The following is a 25,148-nucleotide window of genomic DNA, read 5'->3' on the forward strand; positions in this document are numbered from 1 at the left end:
TTACAGCAGCTTACAGCTGACCCCCAAACTAAGCTCCTCACTACTGTCCATTTTACTCTTGTCAGATCTTTCATCCTCTTGACAAAGGTATAAAAGTATTTTGTAAGGACTTGTGTACATCTGGGGCTTTACGTCACTTAACCTGTTTCAGAAAAAGGCATGAGTTCACTGCACATTATACCAATACCATTTACTATTTTTCTTTTACCCTAGGGTGACTTATTTTTGATTACTGTGGTCTTATCACTAGAAGGGGCATTTGACTTTTACTCTGCACTGTACTTAATAATGCAATTTCTGAAGCTTTAAAAGGGCTTCTTTCCTGCAGTGAGAATAACACATCTTTCCTCAACTGAGTTCACAAATGTGGTGGTCAGTGGAAAGACTCCAAATGCCTGGATGCAGGTAGATCAGCCTTACCAGAGTCCTGACAGTGTTTTCATCATCACCCCACCAACTGCTCCAGTAAGATTACAGAGGTCTTAAGTTGATAACAAAGGTTTAGAAGCCAGAATTGCACTGAAGTATGAGGTACATTTTTCAAAGGTGCATGTCTTGATGCATAATAATATTGCGTGCTCAGAATGATGAAAGAAAAAATGATGCAGAAATAATAGGCATAGCAAAACCATTTATAGCAATATAAAGAACTTAAAAAATTTTCATCACATGAGTTCTTATTTTTTCAATAATAATACAGACATAAAAGAAGAATCTGATCAATACTACCATCAGCCTGGAGATATGTGGCCAGATTTGGAGAAATTTAAGAAGATGCCTTTTGACTACACTATCCATGACCCAAAATATGAAGATGCAAGTCTGATTTGTTCAAAGCTTCAGACTATAAACAGTGAAGGTTAGAATTTGAAAAATCTGGGTTGGCACACATACATGTATTTATTTTTTTTTTAACATGAGAATCCTGTTAACAATTTAAACAGAGTGAAATTATCAGAATTGCACTTGGCTAAGTAATAGTGAAAAAAGATTTGAAGTTTGCCAGATGAAGGACCAGAGTATGAACCTTATAAATGTTTTATGGAATATTATCTAGGTAGTCTTTCATTAAAAAAAAAGCTCTGATTCCCTAATAAGTTTGTGTATTTGAATGTTTTTATGTAGTGGCATTGTCCTGCTCTGTAGCAATGAAGTGACTTGTGTGGGTAAAGTTATTTATGTACCTAAAAGTGTTTATAGGTTTATTTTTTAGGTTTTGGTTTAGGTTTGGAAAGTGTGAGATGCGTATGTCTAGATCTAGGTTCCTGGAGTGTTGAGGTGTGAATTAGTCCTCTGAATTAGGCAGCTGGACATACACAAGTCCACAGGACTGGGTAGGATGTACCCAAGCATGCTGAGGGAGTTGGCCAACACCATTGTGAGGCTCCTGTCTATTGTTTTTAAAAGATAATGACAATTGGTGCAGGTTCCTGATGGTTGGAAAAAGGAAAATGCCACGCCTTTCCTCTACAGGACAGAGGAGGATCCAAGCAGTTACAGCCTAGTCAGCCTACCCTCAGTCCTCAAAACAGTTATGGAACAAACTCTCCTGTAAGCCATGTCCAGACCCATGAAGGGCAGGAAAGTGACAGCTGGGTATGCATGGCAATACTGAGAGTTATAGTGAGGCAAACGCTGTTTAAGACTGCCATAAATAACCTGGTCAAAGGGGCAGAATGCAACGCCAGCAAGTTCATGAATGATACCAAACTGGGGGTGCAGGCAATATGTAGGAAGGTAGCACTGCCATTCAGAAAGACCTTGACAGACTGGAGAAATGGGACCTCCAGAAACAAACCTCAGGAACCTCATATAGTTGAACAAAGGTAAATGCAAGATCTTGCACTTGGGATGGAATAATTTTTTACAGCTGTACAGGCTTGTGGCCAGCTGTATAGACAGCAACTTTGAGGAAGGTGACCTGATGATCCTGGCAGACAACTATTTGAACATGAGTCACCAGTTCTCCACTGGGTTAATAATGGCTTACTAAAAATCTAGCAAGCAGACCAAGGGAATCTATCATTCTTCTATGCATGGCACCTGTAAGACTGTATCTGGAGTGTTCTGTCAAGTTTTTGACTTCGCAGTACAGGAAAGACATTGACATACAGAAGTGAGTCTAGTGGCTAGCTGCCAAGATGGGTAGAGGCCTGAAGCATGTGATGTACATAGGAAAATGAAGGTAATTGCATTTGTTCGGTTTGGAGAAGTCTCGCAGGGATATCTGATTGCTGTCTTCAACTTCCTAATGGGAACTTACGGACACAAATTGTTAGAGATATACACAGCATAAGGACAAGACCAACAGGCACAAGTTGCAACATGGGAAATTACAATTAGGTACTATGAAAAATATTTCTAGAATGAAAGTGGTCAAACCATGGAGCAGGTTGCCTAGACTGACTGTGGAAACTCCACTCTTAGTGATTTTCACAACCTGACAGGACAAGGAACAACCTGATCTGATGCTGAAAATCTGAGAGAAAGGTTTGCCCAGATGACATAACGGGAGTCCTTTTCAGCAGAAATTGCATCTCATCTTCCTTCAGTCTCCCACAAAGGAGACCCTTTCTTAAAATGTGGATATTCACTAAAAAGCAACATCACTAAATTTGCAAACTTCATTTCACATAATCTACTGTGATGTCCATTGAGGATGGCAAATGTCTGTCATAAGACTATTTTTTACTATTTATTACTTTTGGAAACATTCAATCAATAACAACAACAACAATAATAATTTTAATAATCTGGCTTTGCCTACACCTCAGCCTTACGTGAAATCTGTACGGAATTATCATAATCATGAATTTGCAGATACTTCTTTGTAGTCCTCTTTGCTGCATATAACAATTTATAAAACATATTATGCTCAGAATTAATTCCTTGTTCAATTTCCATATGTTTAATCCTGCCATTGTTCCTAGAAGCTAATTACAGTGACAGAAACAGTTTGTCACAAGGGAATATATTCTGGCCTTAAATGTAACATATGTTATATTTAAGTTGTTTCTTTTTTTAATAGACAGATCAACAAACAGGAGACAGGAGGATATGTATACACGCCGTCAAACAACTAGGATGAGATTGTCCAAGTATGCAGCATATAACACTTACCATCACTGTGAACAGTGTCATCAGTACATGGGTTTCAATCCTAGGTACCAGGTAAAGATTTCCAGATATTACTCTGCAGATCAGAAGCTGAAGCCAACACAATCCAAACACAGTTTTGTGTACATTCGCTGTATTTGAATTGGCTTAGAAGTTGTACGTATGTGTTAAAACCAGCTTATTTACAGATTTTGTTATTTCTTGAGGTTTGCCTGTCTTGACCAGACTGCAGGTTTGGGGACATCAGAGGACTGATCCTTGCCTCATTTACACTGCTTATTCAGTGCTGTAGTCTGCATTCTACATGTATACTACCAGTTAAAACTACTTTCCCAGTAAACTTTTTCCACTGGGACTTGCTTACATTTTCACCTAAGTAACTGCAAAAGATGATACTTCTGATACAGGAATAGTCCAGCGTAGAGTAGTCTACATGTGGCATACAGACTGTTATTACTCAGAGTAACCCTTCAATTTCCTGCCTATTAGAATGTGAGGAAAAAGGCATTAGAAATGCAAATACTGGTTTTTATGTGTCAGTATTTCTGAAAGCCCAGAGTGGCCTGTAAGTATTGCTACCATCTGCAAGACAAAGCTGAAACAAGGGTTTCAGAAGAAGGAAGAGTCTAATTTGTTTTTTCTTTAGTGTATGCTGTATCTTAGGCGGCATTGCTTAACACCTTGTAAATCACAAAGCAAAATCTAATGCAATACAGTAAGTGATTGTAGTCTGTTTGGTAACGTTATAATTGTATTAACTACTCTGAAACCTTGTAGTTTGACTCTAACCACTGGAATTATCTTATTTTTTCCCATCCTCAGCTTTATGAGTCCACTCTTCATGCATTTGCCTTTTCCTATTCTATGCTGGGAGAAGAGATCCAGCTGCATTTTATCATTCCAAAGTCAAAGGAGCATCATTTTGTCTTTAGCCAACCAGGAAGGCAACTGGAAAGCATGAGGCTACCACTAGTCACGGATAAGGTAGATGGATAATTATATCTATGGCCATACATGGGAGAGAGACACCACCAATTTTAAAATTTGTTGAATTAGAATTATTTACATTTCTGGTCCTGCTGTTAAGAGATAATGAAGATGCCCTGATACTGGGGCAAAAGGTCTTTGGTTATGGGTTTAAGATGTTAAAGAAAGAATGGTTTCAGCAACGAGCCTTAGACGTATGATTTTGTTTATCACCTGTTGCATTAATGGTAGGAGTCTGAGGAGTGGCCAGGGAGAGACCCTGCCATTCAGTCATAAGGTTCAGACAGGACCCCCTTGCTTCCTAAACTCCTCCTCCAAGAGAAGTCTAGGTGTGGCTAAGTCCAGTCTTAGTCTCAGACTTGGTCAATGGTTTATTTTCTAAGGGTTGTAGAAGTAACCACTCATCAGAGTATTTGTTGTTAGTAACTAATTTGGCAGATGCCCAGGCTGGTCACGTTCAATGAGAATGACCACAGCTAGATTAATGAATGGTGCAATTTATTAAAGCAACAGATACACGGGTTCTTTGGATTACTGATGATAAGATTGCTGGTTACAAGCCACACATAAATACCAAAGATATGAGTACACTGCTAGGCTACAAGTATGCTAAACAAATATGAAGCGACTCTAATATGAATCAAAGCAACTCTAATACATTAGGGATTTAAAGTGACTCTATAGAGGCTTCCAATCTTACCCAAAGGCATCCCAGTGGAGGGGAAGAGAGGCTCAGCTCATCGACTGGTCCCAGAAGTTAGAGGAGTACGCGATGGTATTCCCTAACACCCTCTTTCTCTTCGCACATTTTATACTATTTTTTATCTTTTGGGTGGAGCTTGAGTGACTCTAGTCATACATACCTTTATTATGACTGGTGTAAAATTTCCTTCACTTTTAAAAGCGTAGACTAGAAGAAATTCAAAGCGCATGCCCAGTGAGGGGTGGTCGCACCTTAGAGGCTGGTAACTTTGGGGATGGAGGTGTGTTTTGGTATTATAATGATATTATAATGAACAAAGTTCACCAAAAGGACAGCATTTGGTCAAAAGTATGATGGACTGTTGGCCTAGGGTAGCAAATATGCAGCATACCAGCTCCATGGTACCTCGAGTTCCCATTTACCACAGAGCCTGGCCATGATGCCTCCACACTGCTCCACCCTCCGGACAACTCCTCTTAGAGTCAGTACACCAAGTTCTCCTGGCATTGCCGGCATCTAAGGTTACTAGGGAACTTCCGTGGAATGGATTCCTCACATATCAGCTGCACTTCGCCCTGACACTTTCTTCAGTGCTGTACCTTTTCTAAAAACATACGTTTGATTTCTAAGTCAACAACAGCACTTATTCCACATCACCCAGTTACTAAGAGGAAGCAATTTTTTACTGTAGAGGAATGCAGTGGATTATCCTGTCTTATTCTACATAAATGCTTGAATATTGTGTTCAGTTTTGGGCCCCTCAGTACAAGAAGGACATTGAGTTGCTGGAGGGTGTCCAGAGAAGGGGAACGAACCTGGTGAAGGGTCTGGAGAGCAAGTCTTGTGAGGAGAGGTTGAGGGAACTGGGGTTGTTTAGCCTGGAGAAGAGGAGGCTGAGGGGAGACATTATTGCTCTCTACAACTACCTGAAAGGAGGTTGTAGCGAGGCGGGTGTTGGTCTCTTCTCCCAAGTTACTAGTGATAGGATGAGAGGAATGGCTTCAAGCTGTGTCAGAGGAGGTTTAGATTGGATGTTAGGAAAAATTTCTTTACTGAAAGAGTGGTCAAGCTTTGGAACAGGCTGCCCAGAGAGGTGGTGGAGTCACCATCCCTGGAGGTATTTATAAGACGTGTAGATGTGGCACTTCAGGGCATGGTTTGGGAGACATGATGGTGCTGCGTTGACGGTTGGGCTTGATGATCCTACAGGTCTTTTCCAACCTTAATGATTCTATGATTCAATATAAAAATGAGGCTTTCAAATAATCTCTGTTGTGGCTTCAAGACTGTCCAAAGAATCACGTCACACTTGTAGAAAACACTTTGTAAGGTCATCCATCTGACAGGCTATGCAAACTCTGCTGTTGGCCTTTACAGTGACTCCTAATATCCATTTCTAAGATGAAGCTGTGCCTTGCTCAGGCCACACTGTTTGGAATATTGAAGCAATCTGTGAAACAGTAGTAAGCAGTATCACTTCCATCCTGGAGAAAATAAGCTACTTCCAATAATCAATCAATACCACACTCTAGTTAAGGCTTTTCTGTCCAGTTCACATTTGAAATGGGAGAACCCAGGCAGCAACACAGCAGCAAGTATGCAATGTGAGGATGAAACTTCCTGCTCTTCCTCACCCAGTAAACTTGTGCTTGGCTATGCAGTCAGAACTGTGCACTGGGTCCTTGTGGATTGTCTTCCTGTTTCTGCCACTGACCTGTTTTGAGGCTTTGCCAAACCCATTTTTTCTTCCTTTGCTTCTTTTTCTGTTTGCTTCCTCCAAGATGGTGCCTGCAATCTTGCTGCAAGCTTGAAAAATGCTGTGGGATATAAACCTGGATTATTAAACCATTATAAAATATTTTTCCTGATCCACTTTAAATTCCTTTTCGTGAACTCTACTGGCGTCAAATCTACTAATTTATGCTTTGGCAGGTTTAGATCTGGAGTACTTAATTGTGAGGGCTTTGGAGGGTCTCTGTAAAGAGGCACACTTCAATTCTGGGTCCTTAATGACCTTAGTAGGAACCAGGCTAAAATCAGTTGCCCAGACTGGAACAGTCCTGGATGTCTGTAGAAAGAGGGCTTTCAGGATCTGTACTATCAAACTTGGAAGCACCTAGAGAGGTTCAATGCATTCAAGACTGGGTGATAGCCAGTCAGAAGGGCTGTACTGCAGTTTTGAAGTAAGGTGTTTCTTATCACCTTATGTCATATGGACCTCAATCCTTTTCCAGATCCAGCATCAAGGTCCCTGTGCACTTGGCATGTCAAGGTTAGTGGTCCTATCCAGTCTACCACACTCTCACCAGTTGAATAAGCTAAGTGATAGAGTTTTCTTTTTCCCAGCTCTTATGAAAGTTGCTTACTTTCCTACAAAGGTGATTTAAGATGTAGCAGTTTGATCAGCGTCAGCGAATCTGATTTATTCTCCTGAGGTGTCTGGTTCTCTTTGTTTAAACATCCTCCAGTTAAAAGTGAAACATTTCTTTTTATTTGCAGAGTGAAGATTACATAAAAAGCCCCACTTTTACTCCCACCACTGGTCGTCATGAACATGGACTTTTCAATTTATATCATGCAATGGATGGAGCCAGTCATTTGCATGTGTTAGTTGTCAAGGAATACGAAATGGCCATTTATAAGAAGTATTGGCCCAACCACATCATGCTTGTTCTTCCAAGCATTTTCAACAGTGCAGGAGTAGGTAAGTATAACAAAAAGTTCTAACAAATGCGGATGCATGACTTGGGCCCTCAAGGTGTTGTTAGTCAACAGTGAAATGTAGACACACACCTTGTAGCTAGCATATATGATCTGGTGATCTGGATTCTCTTTGAAGACAATGTGTCACAGTTGAAGATGCAATTCACTTAATCCAGGTCACCTAAAACAAGCTAGATGAATTGCACCCTAGAAATACTTACTCTCCTCTAATGATTTCAGAGGGAGCTGAGCGTGTTAACTCAGATGGAGTTACTTACTCTGTTTCCTCATGGAAAGAAGTTATGTACTATTTGCATAGGCAGTGATGCCCTGATTAGGTACACCTCCTAGGTCGGTTCTGCTAATATAACATAATATCTGTGAAATATTCAGCACCTTGCTTTTACTGCTGGGACAACTTATGGACAGCAGTAGTGACAAACATTCAAAGTAGATCATCAGGGGAAATCACAGAATCATAGAATTGTTAAGGTTGGAAGAGACCCTTAAGGTCATCGAGTCCAACCACTAACCTAGTACTAAGTCTACCACTAAACCATATCCTCAAGCACCACGTCTACCCTTCTTTTAAATACCTCCAGGGATGGAGACTCAACCACCTCCCTGGGCAGCCTCTTCCAATCCAATGTTTGACAACCCCTTCGGTGAAGAAATTTTTCCTAATACCCAACCTAAACTTCCCTGGCGCAGCTTGAGGCCATTTCCTTTCATCCTATCGCTTGTTACTAGGGAGAAGAGTCTGACCCCCGCCTCGCTAAAACCTCCTTTCAGGTAGCTGTAGAGAGCAATAAGGTCCCCCTCAGCCTCCTCTTCTCCAGACTAAACAACCCCAGCTCCCTCAGCTGCTCCTCATAAGACTTGTTCTCCAGACCCTTCACCAACTTTGTTGCCCTTCTCTGGACACACTCCAACACCTTGATGTCTTTCTTGTAGTGAGGGACCTCACCAGTGCTGAGTACAGGGGCACAATCACCTCCCTGCTCCTGCTGGCCACACTATTCCTGATACAAGCCAGGATGCCATTGGCCTTCTTGGCCACCTGGGCACACTGCTGGCTCACGTTCAGCCAGCACTCCCACGTCCTTTTCCTCCAGGCAGCTCTCCAGCCTGTGGCATTGCATGGGGTTGTTGTGACCTGGCACTTGGCCTTGTTGAATCTCATACCGTTGGCTCCGGCCCAATGATCCAGCCTGTCCAGGTCCCTCTGTAGGGCCTTCCTGCCCTCCAGCAGATCAACACTTCCAGCCAGCTTGGTGTCATCTGCAAACTTACTGAGGGTGCACTCAATCCCCTCATCCAGATCATCAATGAAGACATTGAACAGGACCAGCCCCAACACTGAGCCCAGGGGAACACCACTCGTGACCGGCCACCAGCTGGATTTTACTCCATTCACCACCACTCTCTGGGCTCAGCCGTCCAGCCAGTTTTTAACCCAGCGCAAAGTGCACTTGTCCAAGCCGTGAGCAGCCAGCTTCTCCAGGAGAATGCTGTGGGAGACAGTGTCAAAGGCCTTACTAAAGTCCAAGTAGACAATGTCCACAGCCTTCCCCTCATCCACTAAGTGGGTCACCTTATCATAGAAGGAGACCAGGTTAGTGGGGCAGGACCGCCCTTTCATAAACCCCTGCTGGCTGAGCCCGATCCCCTGGGTGTCCCACATGTGCTGCATAATGGCATTCAAGATGATCTGCTCCATGACCTTTCCTGGCACCGAGGTCAGGCCGACAGGCCTGTGGTTCCCCGGATCCTCCTTCTGACCCTTTTTGTAGAGGGGCATCACATTCACTAGCTTCCAGTCACCTGGGACCTCCCCGGTTGACCATGACTGCTGATAAATGATGGGGAGTGGCTTGGTGAGCTCCTCTGCCAGCTCCCTCAGTATCCTTGGGTGGATCCCATCCGGCCCCATGGACTTGTGAACATCCAGGTGAAGGAGCAGGTCAGTGACTGCCACCTCTTCAACAACGGGGACTTCATTCTGCATACTAGCTCCATCTCCCAGCCCAGGGGCCTGACAACCCTGAGGATGACCAGTCTGACTATTAAAGACTGAGGCAAAGAAAGCATTAAGTACCTCAGCCTTCTCCTCATCTTTCTTGGCAAGGTTACCTTCCGCATCCAACAAAGGAGGGAGATTCTCCCTGGCCCTCCTTTCGTCACTGATGTATTTATAAAAACAGTTTTTGTTATCTTTAACTGTGGTGGCCAGTTTAAGTTCCAGCTGGGCCTCCGCCTTCCTAATCTTTTCCCTGCATAACCTCACAACATCCCTGTAGTCCTCCTGAGTCTCCTGCCCCTTCTTCCAAAGGCAGTAAGCTCTCCTTTTTTTCTTGACCTCCAGCCAAAGCTCCCTATTCGGCCGAGCCGGTCTTCTCCCCCGCCTGCTCAACTTACGGGGACGGCCTGCTCCTGAGCCTTTGAGACTTCCTTCTTTAATAACATCCAGCCTGGCTGGACTCCTTTGCCCTTCAGGACTGCCTCCCAAGGGACTCTGTTAACCAGACTCCTTAACGATCCAAAGTCTGCCCTTCTGAAGTTCAGGGTAGTGGTTTTGCTGACCCTCTTCCTTACTTCTCCATGAATCGAAAACTCTATCATGTCATGGTCGCTGAGCCCAAGACAGCCTCCGACCACCACATCACCCACCAGGCCTTCTCTGTTCGTAAACAGCAGGTCCAGCGGGGCACCTCCCCTGGTTGGCTCGCTCACCAGCTGCATCAGGAAGTTATCATCTCCCACACACCCCAGAAACCTCTGACACTGCTTCCTCTCTGCTGTGTTGTATTTCCAGCAGATATCTGGTAAGTTGAAGTCTCCCACGAGAACTAGGGCTAGAGATTGTGAGACTTCAGCCAACTGCTTGTAGAGTATTTTATCTGTCTCCTCATCCTGGTTGGGTGGTCTATAACAGACCCCCACCAGGATGTCTCCCTTATTGGCCTTCCCCCTGACCCTTACCCGTAAGTACTCAACCTTATCATTACCGTAATTGAGTTCTAGACAGTGAAAATACTCTCTAACATACAAGGCTACCCCTCCACCTCTCCTTCCTTGCCTGTCCCTTCTAAAGAGCTTGTAGCCATCCATTGCAGTGCTCTAGTTGTGCGAGTCATCCCACTATGTTTCCGTGATGGTGACCACATAGTTTCCCTGACGGGCGATGGCTTCCAGCTCCTCCTGTTTATTGCCCATGCTGCGTGCATTGGTATAAATGCACTTCAGTTGATCTGTGGATCTCATCTCCAACACAGGCATGCCACCCCTAGGCTCTTCCCTAGCAAGCCTGGTTTTATCCCCTTCCCCCTTTGTATCTAGTTTAAAGCTCTCTCAGTGAGGCCTGCTAACTCCTGAGCCAGAATCATTTTCCCCCTTTGCGACAGGTGAACCCCATCTGTCTCCAGCAGTCCTGGTGCCATGTCAGCTGCCCCATGATCAAAAAAACCAAAATTCCACCGCTGGCACCAGCCTCTGAGCCACGTGTTAATGAGCTGGGACTTCCTGTTCCTTTCCATATGTCTCCCAGCTACCAAAGGGATGGAGGAAAACACTACCTGCGCTCCTGATCCTTCAAGCAATCACCCCAGTTCTCTAAAGTCCCTTTTGATTGTCTTTGTGCCTCTCTCAGCTACCTCATCACTGCCAACCTGAACAACCACTAGCGGATAATAATCAGATCCTTTTACTAGCCCAGGGAGCTTCCTGGTAATGTCTCTTACCCTTGCCCCAGGGAGGCAGCACACTTCCCTATGGGATGGATCCAGTCGGCATATCAGGCCCTCTGTTCCCCTCAGATGGGAGTCCCCTACGACAATTACCCTTCTTTTTTTCTTACCAGTGGCCGTTGTAATGCGTGGGGCTGACTGGTTCCCTCTAGTCAACCCCTTGGGTGGATCACTGTCTGTATCTGCATCCTCCTGGCCCTCGGGTTCCAGAGCCCCATTCCTATTGTGTAAGGGCACCTGGTGGGCCGAAGTCTGCCGGGAGAGGATTTGCCTACTGTGCCGAGCAGGGATCTGCATCCATCCTCCATCTCTTGGGTCCCCTCCCTCTGCCTGGCCGGCACAAGGGCAGGGGAGCCACTCCTCTTGATGCTTCCATCTGGTGTGCTCCTCCAGTCTATCTCCCTCTTGCATTCCTTGATACTCCTCAGTCTTACAACTTCTGCAGATCCTCCACCTGCTCCCACCTCATGCAGGTCCTGTCTTGGGAGCCCTCCATGACTGGAGCAAGGCTCTGGCACTCCCTGCAGCCAGAGGCCTGGGTGGCTGCATGTTTTAGTGGGAGTTCTGTCTGCGTTGCCACATGCCTCCTGGCGATAGCTCTTGTCCGAGCGGAGACCATGGCTAGGTCTTTTCCAGGAGAGCACCGACCGCAAGGGGAGCTCGCCAGCTGCCTGCTCGCCCTGCCTGCGCGAACTGCCGCGCCCTGTTTGCCCGTCCTGGTCTCCGCGCGCCTGGTCGCTCGCGCTCCCTAGGGAGCTGTTCAAATCTCCCGCCGTTGCCCCAGCAACGCCCAAGCCCCGCCTGCCTCGCTCGCGAGAGCAGCCGGTTGCTTTTGGCGCGAGGGCCCCACCGGGCTCTTCATGGGGTTCCCTGGCACAGGAGACCCCCCTTTTCTACCCCAATCTAGCGCCCAGTCGCAGGACTTACCACTGCTGCCGCCGCGTACCTCGCCGACTGAGTCTGCAGAACTATTGACTTCAAAAGGCTTCCTACTTAAAAGCAAACAATTTGTGCCCCTACTTTGAATCTGATGGTGTATGTCCTCGGTTTCAGGTGCTGCACACTTCCTGATAAAAGAGTTGTCTTATCATAACCTGGAGCTTGAACGAAATCGGCAGGAGGAGCTGGGGATAAAACCCCAGGATATTTGGCCTTTCATTGTAATTTCAGATGACTCCTGCGTTATGTGGAATGCAGTAGAAGTTGATTGTTCAGGAGACAGGAAAAGGTAAATAGAGTAATATATGCTTTTTCAGCTGGTCTCTCTAACCTTTCACTGCATATCAGTTTTGAAATTACATTTGATATACTACAACATTTACCCTGTAGAAGCAGAGAATAATATTTGCTTAACGAGAGAAATGTTTTCCCTAGATAGCTGCCTTTGCATAGCACGTAGTTTAGTGCCTGTTTTTCATTTCTGTCCCCTGAGGGTTTAAGTGACCTGCAGCCTTTGCTGTATGGCTTGACTCCAGTTCATATTAGAGTTACTTGGACTGCGGATTTCACATTCTGTAAACAATCCCTGATGGGCAAGCATAGGCATTCACATGTACATTTTTAAACGGATTTTTCTAAGGAAGCTAAAAGACATTTCTGTGCAAATAGTGCAACTGATTTCCTCTGGCTTTTTTTGTCAGTCCCAGCCTGTATGGCTCCTTTATCAGCTCCCCAAATCCCCAAACAAGTATTTTTGTTTTTATTACTTTAGAACATTGTTTGTACTAGATATTTTTATCTATTCCCAGAACGGTGCTACACAGGATTTACAGCAAACCTTCAAAGAGAACTAAACTCAGTGAAAACTGAGATTTATGGGCTGTAGGGGTGGGCTAGGAGGAGCTTATACTTTGCACTTAAGTTACGGCACAAAGTCGGCAACACTCCCAGAGTAATTTGGAACATTATCCAGGTAACTTTAAAAGTTCACTTATGTGAGTGAATATTTTGAAAGATCCAGACTGTTTCAGATCTGTCCTACCAGTCCCCACCACATAGCACTAGTTAATTTTGAGTAGAGTGAGACACAAAAAGTTGCAGTAAAGTAAGACAACACTGAAGTTACCTACCTGTTACTCATAACTACTTTCAGCTGTTAGGAATTGCTCTTCAGCTGAATGAGATTCTGAATATTCTCTATATACTTTAAAATGAACACATTTTCATAATTATTGTAGTGACTATACTTGGACTGAAAGGAATGTTTCCTTGAAGCAAATTCTGCAACATATTGAAGCAACTCCCAATGTCACTCACTATGCCTTAATTGGGATGAGGAAATGGTCCAGTAAAACAAACAGTACTGAGATCAAGGAACCATTCTCCTGCTGCCATGTGCATGATTTCATTATGCTGAACGTCGATCTGACACAGAATGTACAGTACAATCAGAACAGGTAAGTGAATCAGTAGCGCCCTTCAATAGAGATAATGAACCAAACAAAGGAAGTTTTACAAAAGTTCTTGATGGTTTTTGGGGGAGTTTGTTAGCAGAACGCAGACAGATTTTGTTTTCCTGCTGATGGTTCAAATCCTTCCCAAATTGCCAGCAGCTGGAAAAAGACATGAATTTCCATAGTTCCAAATAAAACAGTCACATGTGGGTTACAGGGTAGGCACACTGAGGAGTGTGCCCTGCAGCATTGGTCCCCCAATTGCCTAGTCCAAGTGGCCTTTTGGTAAACACTGTACTTCCCCTCCTGCCCACTTACCTGCACTCCCTTCCAAAGGAAATGGGTGTACGGGTGAATGGTGCATAACCAAGTCTTGTTCTGACATGGAACTGAGATATAGCTGGGCTTTTTACCCTGAGCAGCACAACTGGAACACGCTGCATGTGTGCTCATCAGGACAATCAGAAGAAAGGAATAAATATACCTTGTTAACATTCGTGGGTGTTTCTCACATTCAGCTGTCTCAGAAATCCCACTTTTTCATTTATTGTGCCACATAGGATAGATCTAATAATAACATTGCCATACGCACTATCACCACAGTTACCAGAACTGTATTCATTAGGTACATTATCTCACAGAACTGCACTGATCTGTGTGAAATAAACTTTGGTTTGGGCCCCATTTCTGAGGGATGAGCATTTATTACAACAGAATAAAGTAGATATCACTAGAGGTGGGATTCACTTGTCTAAAGTTGGTCTTTAGGCACCTTGGAATATGCAAGGTGTCCATATGGGACTGACAGGTATGACATAAAATCTGCATGTGTTTTTATGTAAGCTAGGTGGGATGTCCCAGGTAATCTAAAATGGGTCTACACACCTAGACTTATTAGATAACTGCGCATCAGTCACTGTACTTCTCAGAAGAACTCTCCTATCTCAGGAAGATGTCTTCTGAAGTCCAGGTTTACTTATAACTTCAAGGAAGCACTTCTGCTTTCATTATGCTGTGGATAAAAAAATGACGTAAATTTCTGTTGCTACCAGCCTGACACTTTAAAAAAGCCTTTTAAACTTGCTCCTGTGCATCTCCTAGTACAGAACTGTGCTCCCAGGCTGTCTAACCATGTTACCTTATGAAGCATTATGAAGGGCTAATGAAGAGAACAACAATAAAGCAAAACAATATGAGGCAGCAATGTTAAAATGTCAAGAATGCCAGCTCACACCGCCCATTTCCTGCCTGTGTCTTCAGAATCATCGAATCATTAAGGTTGGAAAAGACCTATAAGATCATCAAGTCCAACCATTTAAACCATGCGTGGCTCACCATAATCCTCTGTGTGGGTGCTGTTGAGCCTGAAGTATTGTATGACATTCCAAGCCTGGGCGGGCAAGGAAAAGGATACATCTTAAAACAGAGAGACACTGACATTCAGGAATAACAAATATCCATGTAAATATTACTAAGATCAAAGATAAGATTTTAAAAACATATAATTAAATGCCACATTTCTCACATATAATTAATTGCCATATAACATTAAATGCCAATGTTCACTTGCAGTAATTGCTCAGCTCTCTTAAATCCAGGCCCTGGATGTTAATCCAACAGTTCTGCACATCATCCTGTTTGCTGTGTAGTATCTACATTCAGAATGGAGAACTGACTCTGAATTCTCCCAAGGCCAGAGAATTTTAATTTAGTCAACTTTAGGAGTTTACCTTTTATTCTGCTCCATCTTATTTTTAAAATGGATGAAGTTTAGCCAGGGATGTTTGGCATCATTCCACTTAATTTATTCCTATGTCTCAACAGTTCAGTTTTTGTCTCTAATGCAAAATGACATTATTTCTGTAGAGGAATAGTGAAAAAATTTACTGGATATTTGTATTCTAAGGGAAAAATGAGTAGTCAGAGACCTCTGTGTGGTTGGCAAATCAAATGTAGGGCCTCATCCATTTCCTTCGAAGTCAAAGGAATTAATTTCCTTGACCTGTTTTGGGGTACTAATGTATGTAGCTATTTTCTATGACTGTGTTATTGTAGTAAAAAGCAAAGAAAATATTTTAACTCCTAGGTCTTTTCCCTGGCAATTTCTTACATTCTCCTTCCACTTTCCCCAGTGCTTCTGTTCCCTTCACTCCCTAAGTGGTTTCTTCCCTCATTCTGATCTTCTTGAACTCATCCTAGCCTAGTTTATGATTACAAAGCTGAAGCCTCTTTCCCTGACTGATAGGCACTAGTGGAGGGTCAGTACGTTGGACACCTGTCCTTTCTACAGTGCTGATCAAAGACCCTGCATGCTTGTATTTGTTGATGTGTGATGAGAAGCATGCCTCTGTACTATGATTTTATTTCTTCCAGATTTACGTGTGATGATGTTGACTTCAATTTGCGCGTCCACAGCGCTGGCCTTCTCATCTGTCGGTTCAATCACTTCAGTATCATGAAAAAGCAAATTGCAGTAGGAGGACAGCGATCCTTCCATGTTAAGTCTAAGGTGGGAACTGAGACCTCTGTTTCATTATTGCTAAAATTCTGTTTTCCTTTTTGTACCCTGTAACCAGAAGAGCTGAGGTATTTTGGTGTGCGACCAGTTACCAGTAATGGGGTATGTCTGCCATGTTTGGGGGTTGTTTTTATTTCTTTCTGAAATCCACAATATTCTTGGCATAAATGCACCTTTCCTTAATAGTTTTCCTCTACAATTTTTGAAAACACCTAAAGTGTCTCTTTATGATCCCGGTAACCATTCGCTATCTATAGCTATTGAATTGCTCATCTTCATATGACTTCATATGTAGGCGTACTTTGGGTTCAAACAAGAAAACCCAAAGACTCTATAAATAAAAATATAATCCCAAGAAAGTCTGAAACATTTTTGGTAGAAGATATTTTTGGTTTAATGACTTTGCTTCTTATATAAAACTTAGATTTGAAAGATAGAGATATATTTTATACAAACGAAAAATCAGATAAGTGCAACTTGACTGATCAGGATTGATCTGTACCAGTAATATTTTTCCTCACAGGTATCTGACACTCCAGTTTCAATCTCACCTGCTCAGTACATTTGTGCTCCTGACAGCAAGCATACCTTCTTGGCAGCACCTGCTCAGTTGCTCCTTGAAAAATACCTCCAGTATCACAGCCATCGCTTCTTCCCTCTCTCACTGAAGAATTATAGCCATCCAGTGCTATCTGTGGACTGTTACCTTAATTTAGGACCACAGGTACTGAACAAAATAATCTGCAAGCAACTCTAGAAATGTATAAGCTATGTTTTGGTTGAGTTCATTGATGCATTCCTTAATGATAGTTACACAGCCTTTGAAGAATCAGGTATTAAATCCCTATAATATTAAAATAAAATTCTTAGTCCCATAGAGATATTATTAGAGGCTACAAATAAAGTACATGGAGAACAATACCAGAGTTGTCCTAAACACTAATGTAGTCTGTGAATTATATTAGATTCTGAATTAAGACAGAGCACAGGTTTGTTTAAGAAGTGTTTTCTCAGTCTGCTATAATTTGGCTTTTCCTACAGCAAATTTCTTGCACAAGAGTGTTTTACAAACACTAGCTAGCCCTTAGAAAGCACTTCAAAATACAAATGTTTTAGTTCACTGTTGGCTGATAAGCTGAGGAGAAGAAGCAAATGCCAAGAAAACAGTTAGAATGGGAGATGCTGACATCAGATCGCAGGAGCCGTTGGCTCTCTGATGGGTTTGGATGTAAAGCCAAGGTCATAGTTAAACTCAAATGAAAGTCAGATATAAGTGTGATACTGAGGTGTTGTTCAGGAGAGAGAAACTGGTTTTACTTTTTCACCTGATTTGAATACTAAATGAAATTCGGTTTTGCTGGATTTACTAAACTTCTTTACCAAAATAGCTGTGTAATAACCTTCCCACATATGCTGCTTCCAGAACATTTTGAACTATATCTTTTAATTTCCTTTCTGGCTGAGCTCTTACAGGTCTACGTTCCCACCATGCTTGGAAAAACAAACTCTGTGGAAGGGCACTGTACTGTTACTGTCTTCATCCATTGCATCCTTTCAGCTCTAACCCATTCAGCACATGAAATGAGTTCATTCAATTCTGGAATTGTTACCTGAGCTGGAATATGATGCAATAGGATTGAAGGAACATGGATAAATAGAGGCATCCTGGGCCAGAGTCTCAGTTGCTGTGGGTCAACCTTTCTCCTCTGAATCACACTGATTTATGCTAGATGAGGATCTGCCCCAACTAAGAAGCACAATGCACTTTGGGAAACAAGCCTTGTGTGGAAGATTCCTTAATTTAAATTTATAAGTCCTGAAAGAGGGCTATAAATATTCCTAGTTCCTAGTGGATTTGGGGAGTAACCATAAAAACAAACTAGACGAGGAAACCTTGCACATTCATATTTATGTTCATGCACAACTCTACTAACTTGAGTAATCCTATTGTACTGCAAATTAAATTAGGCATTTCTAAAGGGTTCTTTTTGCATCCAACTGCACAGTTACTATATTTACTCATGTGCAGATAAACTGTGCTGGGCGGGTCACAGCTTTGTGGTTGTGGGGAGCTATTTTTACTGCAGCTTTTAAACCCTATCCTATCTAGACCTCATAAGAAGAATAGTAATGAATAGTAGCAACTAATACCTAGTTATGAATAGTGCTTTTATGTAGATTTTTAATAAGTAGAGCGATGTTTAGGAAGGAACTACAAAGATCACACTATTTGAAGTTGGAAAGCAAGTCTAAATTTGAATCAGGTGCAAATATGAAAAGCTTGATATCAAGCCTTAGCTTTATATAGAAGCTTGAAAAATGTTAATTTTTTTTCCATTCTCCCAATCAGATTGCAATTTGCTACGTGAGCTCTCGACCTCATTCTCTGAATATCAGTTCCTCTGGTTTGACATTCAGTGGTCTCCTGCTGTACCTCTGTGACTCCTTTGTTGTAGCTAGCTTTTTGAAGAAATTTCATTTTCTTAAAGGTGAGCTGCAATAATTTTATTACAGAGAACTATATGTCCTGGTCTCTGGGAACCTAGGGAAAAAAAGTATTTTATATGAAAATATACGTGCATATATATGTATATGCATGTATTCATATTTGTGTTTGTACATCCCATCCATCTTTGATGCTTGATCATGCTGGCTCTGTACTGTAGTAAATTGGTATATAACAGTGTTCTGCAGATTTCTAAGTGGGGATCATTATGTATCATTATGCCTAGTGTATATGCATAACTCCTCACTTTATGTCAGAAAACTGAGTATTTAAGATTGATGTATGAAGCATTTACATATTGTGTTCTTGCAGGTTTTCTAATTTTCTATAGAAAGTGGGATGGACATCAAAAGCCTCCATCAAAATCTAGTTACTATCCTTGGAAACAGAAGCTGGTTCATTTAAAATTTATTCCTAATTACCAGTTTCTTCGTGTAGCCCTTATGACTGTGGATAGCAGTGGAGAAAAACTACCATTTGTATTGCAGGCAGTCACATGGCAAAATTCTTTCGGATTGTTCTGCTACTATCGTAGGCATTTAGCACTCTGGGGATTTGTTTCACTCACAGCTGTAACTGTCTCTGGAGGAGGAACACCATGGCAAATGCCTTCTTGAAACAGGCAGAGTTGTCACGAACTGCTGTGTTCTTTGTTACAGTTAATACAGTTTCATGTAGGTATGTGTAGCAAAGTGCAAATTGGGATCTACAGTGCTTTTACCTGCACATGCCGCTGAAGCCACAGGAATGCCAGTGTCTGTGCTCATTCTGGAGCAGGGTCCACATTTCAGTCAGCCTGTAGTTTCTCTAACAAGGCTATCAGAATAACTGCAAATGAAAGCAGTGCTTTTGTACAGCATTTTCTGAGTGACCAGAGGCTACCAATCAGATTCATTTTGCATAAACCAGACAATTTTTATAGCATGTAGCACAAAGCATATTTGATTTGGGGTTTCTCCATCTCCTTTGGCAGTCTACTTGATTTTCTAACCTGCCACATGAGCAGTAAACACCATGTGACTGTCTTGTTTCTTTTTATTATATTCCTAGCTTTTTTTTGTCTTGGGCATTTCCACTTACCTCACCATCTCTCATTCAGATTATTGAATGCTGGCAAGGTAATTATCTCCTCTTAAATGAGCACTTTTCTCAGAAGCCAGGAAATCATGCATGCAAGTTAAAATGTATCAGCGTGCCAGTCAAGACAGTTGATATTGTTTACTTAAATATGCTATTTCTTACTTTGGCATTCTGGATTTGCCTGTGTCCATAGCAATACACACCAGATTCTTCTTTGCCAGCACATTAGCTTACCAATGTGAAAAGCTAAAGTTTGTCATTGGTTTTAAGAACATGTTTAGACCATTTCTGGTCAGCAAAGCACAAAGAACTTAGTCGGCCATCCTAGTGATTGTCTTGTGGTGTACGTGTTTTGCTGAGTGAGGGTTTAGCTCAACAAGGTAATGATCAGTAGGGCTAGAACAGTAATGGATGTAGGGCTTTATCTTGTTTTCTGCCAGGACCTATCACCACCTCCTTTGACCTGACAGTTTTACCCTTCCTTACCCTAAAGAGTAGGGAACGTATGTTAGTCCTGTTTGCTAGATGAATATTAGATACCTCAAGTTACACAAGAAGACCTTGATAAATCGGGAGCTGAACATAGCTCTCCTCAGTCCTACATGAATGTCTCAATTTTCTCTCAGGCCCATTTGTAACACCTGTTGTGAAAGTGGTGGAGTTCTACATGCTAAGGGGTGGTGGGAGCTGAGTGATCTGAGGACAAAGGGGGCTACTCACGTGGGTTTCTTTTTAACCGTTTGCTTAGGTGCCACTCTGTGTGTGATTTGTCAAGATCGCAACTCTCTTCGCCAGACTGTTGTCCGGCTAGAGCTAGAAGACGAATGGCAGTTCCGACTGCGGGATGAATTCCAGACTGCCAATGCAAAGGAGGACAGACCCCTTTTCTTCCTGACTGGGCGACATATTTAATTGGAAAGAGACACACTTCCTGAATGATAGAAGAGACTAATCGCCACCCTCTCATGAAATGACTTTTGAGAGGCTCTGCTTTCTGAACAGAAATAGGACGGTTTTCTGTTGTTTTCTAGAATGATACCTAATCAGACAATTTATGCTCATATTTCCAAACATTGAAGTGACTTTTCTAATTTAATTGTCTGATGGAAGTCACACCTAATTCCTGGGAGGGATGCAGAAACCTACTACTCCACATGGCGGAAATAATTTTGGATCAGCAGAGAGCTCAATCAGTGCACTTCTGTGACAAAAAAGACCACATGCAAGTTCGGAAGCAAGAGTTTTAGAAAACTTTTTGTACATTCCAAAAATAGAAAATGTAAGTTTAGGAGTAGATTTTGTTTTACAAGTCTTATTTATCTAACAGTTGGCACAAGGCAACAGGAATTGTTACAGTTTTGTAGTATACTGCTACTGATTGATCCAGGTAGGCTTTTCACATGAAGATTTGTAAAGAATATTTCTTAAATAGTGGGAACTCAGTTGGAGCCTTAATTTTTGGAACAGGAGCCACACTGAATAATTTTACCATACAGGAATCTTGGGATAGAGCATAATTATATGTCTGGTTTTATTAGCATAAAGAAGAGAGTCAAGAAAGTACATTTTAAAATGAGATCTGAACATTTAAACCTGAAACTGAAATTACCTTGAGTAACTGAAGAGGCCAAATGGAGAGACTGACCTGCAAGTGACTTATTTCAATTAGAGCAGTGGTGTTTCCTGGTTCCTGATTAAATTGTTGCACTGGCTGCAGACTTTAAGCTGGGTCCAGTGCACTTAAGACAGCGATGAGATGATTCTGAAACATTCCCAATACTCTTTCTGGGGATATTTTCTTGCCAAGGTGCTTCAAACGAGTAAGAAGATGGAGACTACATCTCTGAGGAATTCAGGTGGAAATCTAAAAACATGTTATAGAATGGCACCAGGCATCACAGTATCTTGTACACCCTAAATGTGAAGCAAGTTATCATGGTCTTTAGGCTTTTGGAAATATTCTCTGAGTTGCAAAATTCATGTTTGTCTTTATAGAAACAATGTTAGCTTCACCCAGTCAAGGTGCAGGAAGGATGAGTATAGACATTGTCGGAAGACATCTAGTGTTTGGGCAGTCCTTTCTTGCTGGATACACCAATGGGAGGATCATTGGTCAGTCCATTGCAGAACTGACCTTGAAAGGCAGTCATCAGTATGACTGTGCCAAAGAGCTAATTTAGGTTTATTTACAGGGAAAATGGCAGTTCTGTAAGTTTGAGAGTCTTAGATCACTATTTACAAGATAACTGCTAGAAATCACTGTGTTTCTGTATTTCATTGTCCTAATTTCAGAGTGAGAATTCACTTTGTTTAAGTTTTGGGAATGAAGGTCGGCATTGTCCTATGTAAATATTACCTGTTCAGTTTTCACCAGTTGATTAGTTAACTTAAACTTCTTTAAAGAAGAGTGATATTCATGTCTAATCCATCCTTTATAAATAAAGTTCATGCTGCATGGACACCTGCCTTGGTGATGTACAGGACCATCAGGTATGCTTCTGTAGGGAAAAAAATGGTTGGCTGAAAAGAGCTAATATAATTAAGGAATGCTCTGAACTGATCAAGAGAAAATACAGTACTCTTAATGGCCTGAAGCGTAGTGCAGCCTCAGAGGTGTGTTTTTACAAGAACTCAGAACTAAAGACAGTGGGTTGAAACCTCCTTTCCTGTAACCAAATACTTAACTTATACCAAGTGTCTGTAAACTTTCTCTGTGTTTTTGACCTGAGGTTTGCTTTGCAAGTCTTTAGGCATCCATTTCTCCAAGAAACTGAAAAAAGGCCTAAAGTATATAATAATAAATAAATAAAAATAAATCACATGCTTTCTTAACATTCTCTTTTGCCACAAAGTCTTCAAAACTTTGACAAAATGTAGCCACTAGTGGACTGAAACCGTCATACTCTTGAGTGTTGTTTCACCGTTAACCTTCTGCTCCGTGAGTTACCTACCTGCTCTATCCTGTCTACAGGATAAGGGTCTTGGGGCCTGGCCTCACCAGACCTATGTCTATCGTTGGACCAAGTGCAATCATTCTCCATCATGGAGAACTTACATAAGCACTCAGGTATATGGTGAAACTTGCTTGCACAGCACATTGTCTGATGGAGGACATCCTGCTATAAGACCAGAAATGCACTTATTGTGTGACCAGAATGCAGTTACTTCCCATCGTACAACCAGCTATATACCCAACACAGTAGAGAAATACACCATTGTGTTCACAGGATGCCAAACAGTGATGGTGGATCAGTCAGGGAAAGCTGCTCTCCAGAGCTCCATCCAAAAGTTTCTTCTTCCCTGACCTAGTTTACAAGCTAAGCTCCCTTAGACCATAAGCTTTCTGGTAGAGGGACAACGCAGGGTTCACGTCCAACTAGGACTCTGAGGTGATACAGTAATACAAATAAATAATATTGATAAATAAAAGCAAATCTGTTTGGGTAGGACTGGCATCCTGTGCTGCAGCTTCTTTGTGCTGTAGTTATTTACCACAGGCGCATGTGTTGGGCAGGGAACCCGGGTCCCAGCTCCACCCTTCTCTTGTCTTGCCTTTTGTGGGAGGTAATTACTGGCTTTCAGTCCCAGTAACCTTTGAAAGAAAACTTGGCCCATGCCCATTTTGCACACAGATCTTCTAACTGTTTCCCTTCAGACTTTGGATGTGGCAAGAAGATAGAGTTCTCCATCACATGGATTGACTTGATAATGTACTGGCAAGCAAAATAAAAGGCATTGCCTGCATGCTTTTATGGACTTTTTACAGCCTCTACCTTCTTCTTGAGTGCCTTCCATGCTTGCTGGTTTAGTCATTCACTATTATCACCTGCAGATATTATTGTTAGCATGTTGTGTATTGAGTGTCAGAGAGTGAAGTATTTTATGATTCAGCTTCTGAAAAAGACAGTATCCAAATATAGAGGAGGTTACTGGGAAGGTGACACGATTTTCCTTTTTACCATCCTCTCTCCACTATCAAAGCACTCTTCACAAGCACTTAATCACTGATGTCTGGTATCTAGTCATCTGGGCATTACAGATGATTTGAGCACTAGAGGATGTAAGGGATTTCATCCTTCCCTAGCAAGTGCCTCCCATTGTGATAGGGAATGTACAGAACTTGGCTCCCACTCTGCAGCTAAAAGCAGCTGCTAAATATTGCTTGAGAGGGGGCTGCCTTTCAAAGGCTGTATCTGTGGCGCTCTGTGGTGAAATGTGTCACACAAAAGGAAAGAGGTACAAGTAATAGACAAACAACCCAAAGGAAGGGTGAGGGGAGAGATTTACAGGGTGGAAAATGGAGAGCAAGGGAAGTGGGGGCCATGAGCGGAGGCAGCAGCATGGAAGAAGCTGGGGAGCAAGTAAGGCTCCCGGCTGCGGTAGGCAGTGTTTGCTGGGGCACAAGGACCCTGCGCAGGGGCTGTGCACAGTGCAAAAGAATCAGGATTTCCATGGCAGGGGGAGTTCAAGGGGGTGGGGGAGTTCAGGGGGGTGGCATGAGCGCCCAGCTCAACAGGCTCTGGCCATCTGCCATGGGCTGCTGGGCTGGGCTGGCTGTGGGGCTTGGTGGGGGATGACAGGTCACTCCTTCCTGGGGTCTGTTCCCCAGCCGCTGCCTCAGCGCCTGTAGCAGAAATGACCGTGCCAGAGCCATTTCTCAGAGTGGTAGTCACTGCAATTATCTTAAAGACCAGCCTCCGCTTGCACCCCTCTGCCACGTGCCGCTTACCCAGCGAGCGCAGTCCCGCGCACTGGCAGGCACCCGCACGCCCGCTACCTAGCCTTTCACCGCACCTCGCGCAACCCACCGCCCTGCCTTTCCGTTCTCCCACCGGAGTCCTCCGCTCACCCATCGTCCCCCCGGCTCAGCAACCAGTCTTAATATTTCATCAGCTGTCACTGAAATACGGTGGCTATGCTGGTGTGGAATAAAATCTGTATTCTTTCCTTCTCCTACTTCTGTAAGGACGCAGCTCTTCGGCAAAAAGTAGAACTTGTGCCACACATCCCCTTCCTGTTGACTGTCTTCTACACCTTATCCAGTCTTCGGCTGAAGAAATACTCAGTGGTTCTGGGCATTTGCAAATGCTTTCGTAACATCTCCAGTCCTGTTTTGACAGCCCCCAAAATAACCATTGACGACTGTGGGGGACACGACTCCAGGAGTTTTGAGGCAACGGTCCAGTCATTGGCATTGCCCACTGCTGAAATATTTTTTGGTAAGGGAGTGATGGGGTGTCAGATATAACAGCAAGACTCCTGCTCAGTGAGAAAAAGACGTTTGGAACCAACTGCCTTGATTTTAAGAAGGGCTTCATAAAGCTGCTTCACATGTAAATGTGGCTTTGATTAAAATCCTCAAGAAAATGGAAATGTTTGATTTAGATTTACATAG

The 25,148-nt window shown here is 42.8% G+C and overlaps 1 protein-coding gene across 6 annotated transcripts in view; it reads left to right on the forward strand.

Annotated features, from left to right (window-relative positions):
* The window catches only part of GREB1 (growth regulating estrogen receptor binding 1), a 106,255-nt gene extending 84,043 nt beyond the window's left edge, over positions 1-22,212 (forward strand). For 5 of the 6 annotated variants that reach the window (XM_064448057.1, XM_064448059.1, XM_064448058.1 and 2 more), the window contains exons 24-33: positions 701-859; positions 3,029-3,171; positions 3,940-4,101; positions 7,307-7,511; positions 12,310-12,484; positions 13,434-13,652; positions 16,023-16,158; positions 16,691-16,891; positions 18,518-18,656; positions 20,502-22,212. In XM_064448057.1, the coding sequence (XP_064304127.1) occupies positions 701-859; positions 3,029-3,171; positions 3,940-4,101; positions 7,307-7,511; positions 12,310-12,484; positions 13,434-13,652; positions 16,023-16,158; positions 16,691-16,891; positions 18,518-18,656; positions 20,502-20,665 (1,703 nt within the window). In that variant the 3' untranslated portion in view covers positions 20,666-22,212. The remainder of the gene's footprint in view (positions 1-700; positions 860-3,028; positions 3,172-3,939; positions 4,102-7,306; positions 7,512-12,309; positions 12,485-13,433; positions 13,653-16,022; positions 16,159-16,690; positions 16,892-18,517; positions 18,657-20,501) is intronic. The other variant, XM_064448060.1, reaches the window with a different exon arrangement.
* Positions 22,213-25,148: the final 2,936 nt, after the last annotated feature.

Source organism: Phalacrocorax carbo, chromosome 3 (genome assembly GCF_963921805.1).
Source record: "Phalacrocorax carbo chromosome 3, bPhaCar2.1, whole genome shotgun sequence".
NCBI lineage: Eukaryota > Metazoa > Chordata > Aves > Suliformes > Phalacrocoracidae > Phalacrocorax > Phalacrocorax carbo.